The sequence below is a fragment of the Mustela nigripes genome, chromosome 4, assembly GCF_022355385.1.
Source record: "Mustela nigripes isolate SB6536 chromosome 4, MUSNIG.SB6536, whole genome shotgun sequence".
Classification (NCBI taxonomy): domain Eukaryota; kingdom Metazoa; phylum Chordata; class Mammalia; order Carnivora; family Mustelidae; genus Mustela; species Mustela nigripes.
This window is the reverse complement of record NC_081560.1, coordinates 52,159,875-52,165,874: the sequence shown is the minus strand read 5'-3', so window position 1 is coordinate 52,165,874 and position 6,000 is coordinate 52,159,875. Positions and strand designations below refer to the sequence as shown.

At 43.3% G+C, this 6,000-nt stretch overlaps 1 protein-coding gene across 4 annotated transcripts in view; it reads left to right on the top strand.

Moving 5' to 3' along the window:
- The first annotated feature begins 1,975 nt into the window (after positions 1-1,975).
- The window catches only part of KLHL7 (kelch like family member 7), a 69,532-nt gene continuing 65,507 nt past the window's right edge, over positions 1,976-6,000 (top strand). The window contains exon 1 of one of the 4 annotated variants that reach the window (XM_059396725.1): positions 1,976-2,067. Coding sequence is in view for 1 of the 4 variants with exons in the window: in XM_059396723.1 (XP_059252706.1) it covers positions 2,245-2,364 (120 nt within the window). In the remaining 3 variants the exon portion in view is untranslated. Of the gene's footprint in view, positions 2,365-2,595; positions 3,012-6,000 lie in introns of those variants that run through there. The other 3 variants (XM_059396723.1, XM_059396724.1, XM_059396726.1) reach the window with 3 other exon arrangements.

Below are 6,000 nucleotides of genomic sequence, written 5' to 3'. Positions count from 1 at the left end.
ATTTCTAGCTTTTGATTTACAGTTGACAGATCTGTAACTGTTCCTTCCACTTGAACACTTAGAGGCCACTATAGGGCTATTAAATGACCTAATTCCCATAATGATGTGTCTCAGGGAATATGGAGGTCTGAGGAGAGAGTGACAGGGAAACAGCTGGTTGGTGGAACAATCCAGAACACACATATTTATTCAATTCACCATCTGATATAGAGGAGGTTTGTGATACCCCCAAAAGAATTCAAATGGTAACGTCAAAGATCACTATCAAGAGGACCATAACAAATATAATAATGACGAAAAATATGAAATACTGCTAGAATTACCAAAACGTGACACACAGACACAAACTGAACAAATGTGGGAAAAATCGTACTGATAGATTTGCTCAGCACAGTGTTACCACAAATCTTTAAATTGTAAAAATAAGAAAAAAAGCAATACTTGCAAAGTGCAATGAAGTGAAGAATAAAATGAGGTATATTCTGCAATATGTGAAAGAACTGTTTTGACATCAAGTAGGATGATTGCTGTTCCTTATTTCCTTTGCCTATTATTACAGAATAGTATTCCATCTCATGACCTGTATTTTTGCCTTTGAATCATGGATCCTTAGTGTCTCCCAAGGCCTTAGAGTTAAAAGACAGGTTTCTACTTCCTTTCAATGAAAAGGAATTTTTAAATACACTCTTATTCTTCAGTGTTTTAGGTCTTTTAATAAAACAAACTAAAGGGGCACCTGGGTGGCTCAGTGGGTTAAAGCCTCTGCCTTCCGCTGGGGTCATGATCCCAGGATCCTGGCTGGGATGGAGCCCTGCATTCATGCTCTCTGCTCTGCGGGGAGTCTTCTCCCTCCTGCCTCTCTATCTGCTTCTGAGCTCTGTCAAATAAATAAATAAAATCTTAATAAATAAATAAATAATAAAACAAACTAAATTATCCTTGTTTCTTATTTCATGAATAACAAATTGTTTCTCTTGCCAGGGTCCACTCTAGAACCTCAAATGATTGACTAGTTAAAATAGAAGATATGGAAACCTCTAGATTAAAAAAAGAAAGATAAAGGGCCCATAGACATAAATCCCTTACTCTTTCATAAAAATGGAAGGTTATATGCCACCTGCTTTCATGTGAGTTATTGCACATCGTTTGTCAAGAGAAAGCATAATGCTTCAAAAGTGTAAATTATTTTCCATAAAATATGCCTCTGTATATGCCTATATAGACCTAGGTAGAAAATTAAAAGGATATGTAGAAGATTTTCAGAATGTAAAATAATGTACCATTTCAAATAATCTTGTATTATTAGCATACACTAGAAAGAATAGATTATTATCGTTAAAAAAAAAAAAAAAAAAAAAAACCTTTTCATGAGTCCTGCGACTGAGTTTCGCGTCACGGTAGAATACTTGGGGAAGGATAACTGGGCTAACTGAAGATTTCTGGAGCCGATACCTCATTGGTTTCAAACACTAAGTAAACCAGCCTAAGTAAGCCGGCATTCCACATCAAGGAGACACCAACGGGATTGTGTGTTTTTGTTTTGATAAATCAAGCAAACAGCTCTTGTGTTCCATGTACGATGCCTTTCACTTGCAATAACTAAATCATCTTTCATCATTTAGTAAATACATATTGAGTGTCTACAATTTGCCAGGCTGTGATGCTGCCGGGAAGAAAACACCAACCCGGTTCCTGTGGTGCTTACATTAAGGGGAGATATTGCCTATGTATCCAAAAAAAATCTCGCCACATAACCTCAATCTGTAAAACCTGGCTTGGGGAAACGGAAGAGCACGCACGCCCTTGGAGCAGCTGGAGGTCCAAACCCAGGCGGCAGCTGGCGGCGACCAAAGCCGGAGACCCGCCCCGCGTCGCGCGGAGAGGCGCGCGGCAGTGACGCGCAGGCCTCGCCCACTGCTCCCTTACAAGCCGCGCGCTGCTGTGACGCGCAGGCCTCGCCCCCTGCTCCCCGCGGCGCGCGCCCGCCCCCGCGAGCCAAGTGCGCAGACTCGTCGGCCCGGCTCCGGTTCTGTCGGGACGCCGCCGAGCCCGCGACGTCGCCTCCGGGTGAGTTTTTGAGGGGGCCGCCAGGCCTTGTCCTTCCGCAGTGGCCGCGCGGGCAGCAGGGCGCTGCAGCCGCAGTCCCGGCCGCGCTGTTTGGTAAACAGAAGCCCCAGCGTGCCCGGAGCGTGCAACCCCTCGCTCGGCCCGGCCAGCCCCGGGCGTGAACCGAGCTGACGGAGGATGGCAGCCTCCGGGGTGGAGAAGAGCAGCAAGAAGAAGACCGAGAAGAAACTTGCTGCTCGAGAAGAAGCTAAATTGTTGGCGGGCTTCATGGGCGTCATGAATAACATGCGGAAACAGGTACCGCCTTTGTGGGAGTGACGGACGCCAGGGGGGAGGGGGTCCGGGACTCGCGCCCCTGGCTCCCTGGGCCGAAACCGCGCCCGGCGGGGTCGCGGCTCCCTTCCTCGTCCCTCGCCCTTCCTTCCATTTTCGCACGCCGGCCGAGCTGCTGTTGACTCGAGGGTCGCTTTAAACCGTTCTCGAGCCGCAGCGTCGCCTCGTCGGCGGATGCTGTGGCTCCCAAGTCCCACTCCTGGGGGACTCCCCGGGCTGGCATTCGGCGTCGCGTATCGGTTGTGTAACAGCTCTGCCCTAGTTATCTCTTTGTGAGGCGAGGATCCCTCCATTGGCGAGCCGCTAAGGTGTCGTGAGATCTTGTGCGGAGAAGCCCATTGGCACAGCCCAACCCGAAGCCCCCAAAGGGAAAGGCACAGTTGGCCTGAAATCCGCTCCTCTTAAATAAGGATCCCCGGCCCTCCTCTGGGTTAGCCGGGAGGAGCTAGTCGGAGACCAATTCTCCTGTACGTGTTCATTTCGAGCAGAAACAGTCACCGATAATACCGCGTAGTCTTTTAAGGCCCCTGTGCGCCTCTGTGATTAAGAGGAGCTCTTTGTTCTGGCTTTGATGTGTGGCGCATTAATGAAAGTCTTCACGCCGGCGAAAGGTGGGTTATGAAAGGAATAGATTTTAACACGGAGAATGTGCACTAGAGATGTTTTCTGTTTTGTTTTGTTTTTTAAATTCTATGACCTCTTCTACCAAAGGGCGTAGGAAAGTCACTTGGTTAATTTTTTTATTCCGTGAGCTTTATTTCTAAAAAAAAAAAAAAAAAAATGCGCATCGAAGGAGATGCGGGAATGTTTCTGTTTTGTAACCGTGGTTCTGTTTTTAAAGAAGACAAAAGGATGTGCGTCTGAATAATAGCAAAACCTCGTTTGCTTATCTAGTGGTTCTCATGAGAATATGGAAAACAGGACAGGAATATAAGATTTATATGAAGATACTAGCTTCTGGTTTCTTTAAGCAAACTCTGACTGCCCGGATCTTGTCTTTGTTCATCAGCTCCTGGCATGGTGCATGAATGCAGTAGATACCTGTCCAAATGCCTTTAAATCTTTCCAGGCTTTTGTGCGGAAGTAGCTGTGAACCTCTGAATTCAGTATTGTGTGTAACTTACTTTCATGTATCTATTTTCATGTATACATTCAAGTGCCTTTTTTTGTTAACCTTTTTATATTTACAACACCATTGACTTCATATTACTGGTGCATTTAACAAGTGTCTGCTTGTAAAGGGTGAGCACCATTCACCAGTGCTCAAATTTGTTTCCAACATCCCTCCCAGTCCCCCCAGATACGTGGTTTTATCTATCCACACCAGCATGGTGAGGCATCGCCTCATTCCTTAAGGAGATAGGGTGCAACTAGGTTGCAGCATCCGTTGTTTATTTGAAAAAAAGGGGATTTTCTGAAACTCTGTGTTTAGCTCTTTGGGTTTAAAAATTGATTCATATCTGGTTCTTGGACTTAGCTTTAGACTTCATTAACTTCTGTTTATTTACTGTTAAGCTAGAAATAAAGTTACTGAAAAATCAGGATTCTGTTACTGTTTCTTAGTAGGAAGGGGAAAATAGGTACTGGGTGGAACAGCCAGGGATCTCTTCCACAGTGGTTAACTGACCTTAATATGTTGGATTCTCTCTTTGTCAATGGCTTTAAATGTTATTTGGGTATTCTCCAATAGAACTTCTATGGAACTTCCAACTTCATGGAATCCCGCATCTTTTTCAAGATGTGCAGTTTCAGTCTGCGGTTCATTTACATTATACTTGTATTGTTCTGTTTAACATTGTAACACAAGAGAGACTCATCAAGAGTGACTGACAAGGGCAGTTGATGGGAATTGGCAGAAACAAACTGGTCTGAGCCAGAAGAAGAATGTTTGAGTGGGAACCAATTTTTTAAATGTTCTTGTCCTTTAGTGAATATTATGCTGTGACTATTTTTGCTTCCCCATATGATCTTATTACTTTGGGAATCAAAATAATGTGTGCCTCAATGACAGGGACCCTTCTGTACATACCCAGGAACATTCTTACAGGAAGTTGAGAAAGTGGTAAAATTAGAATATCTGAATTCCAGTTCCCGCTCTGCCACTAATTAGTTTTGTGATCTTAGATAAATATGATTTAGGTCATTTCATCTTTCCGTAGCCTGGCAGCTAACTCTATACATAGAATAGAGTGGGGGTTCTTCAGAGCCAGCAGCCTCAGCTTCTTATGGAGCCTTTCCCTTCACCATCCTTGCAGTCATTTTTAGCCTTTTGTTTTTATAGTAAACTTTCCAATGAAGTATAGGAATCACTGAAAGGATACAAATCATAAACATGTAGCTCAATGAATTATTGCAAAATAAACACATCACCACCAACAAGAAATAGAACATGAAGAGGATACCAGAGGTCCCCCTTTACATTCTTCTCAATCACTACCCACCTTCCAAAGGTAACCAGTGTTTCAACTTCTGAGCCAGAAGAAATCATCATAGATTTTTTTTCCCTGTCTTAGAACTTATATAAATGGAATTATACAGTATATATATTGTATATATATATATATTGGGTATTGGTTTCTGAAAGCTAACATTATTTTTGTGATATTTATTATGTGGTTCTGTGTAGCTCTAGTACATCCTCATTGTATTTAGTATTCCATTGTATAAATATACGACAATTTATCTATTCTATCATTATGGACATTTGAGTTATTTCTCGTTTAGCACTATGAAGAATAGTACTACTTTTTTTTTTTTTTTAAAGATTTTATTTATTTGTCAGCAAGGGAGCACAGCAGAGAGAGCAGCAGGCAGAGGGAAAATTAGGCTCCCTGTGTAGCAAGGATCCTGATACGGGACCGGATTCCAGGACCCTGAGATTACAACCTGCGCTGAAGGCAGACACTTAACCAACTGAGCCACGCAGGCATCCCAGGATATACTACTTTGAACATTTTTGCATATTTTGCTCATGTGCACGTGTATGCATTTCTGTTGGGAAATACCTAAGAGTGGCGTTGTGGAGTCATAGGTTATGATATACTCAGCTTTAATAGAAATTGTTATTTAGTGTCCAGGGCTGTGGCAGTTTACACTTAGGCCAGCTGTGTATTAGTTTTTTACTCTACATCCTTATCAAAACTCAGTATTGTCAGTCTTTATAATGTTAGTCATTCTAGTGGGTTATAGTAGCATCTTTTTTTTTATAAACATTCTGTTTATTTATTTGACAGAGAGAGATCACAAGTAGGCAGAGAGACAGGCAGAGAGAGAGGGGGAAGCAGGCCCCCCGCCGAGCAGAGAGCCCGATGCGGGGCTCGATCCCAGGACCCCGAGACCATGACCCGAGCCAAAGGCAGAGGCTTAACCCACTGAGCCACCCAGGCACCCCTAGTAGCCTCTTATTTAATTAGGTTGAGCACCTTTTTATTTCCTTAACTTTTTGTTTAGATTAATTTTATTACCTGATAAACAACAGAAGAGCTCTGCAAAGTGGGGCTAGGTCATAGTCACTACTTTTCATACCTAATTGCTTTGGCTCTTGTGTTAATGAAGTCTAGGAGACCTTAAGGGTCAGGAGACTCAGGAGACCTTCCTGAG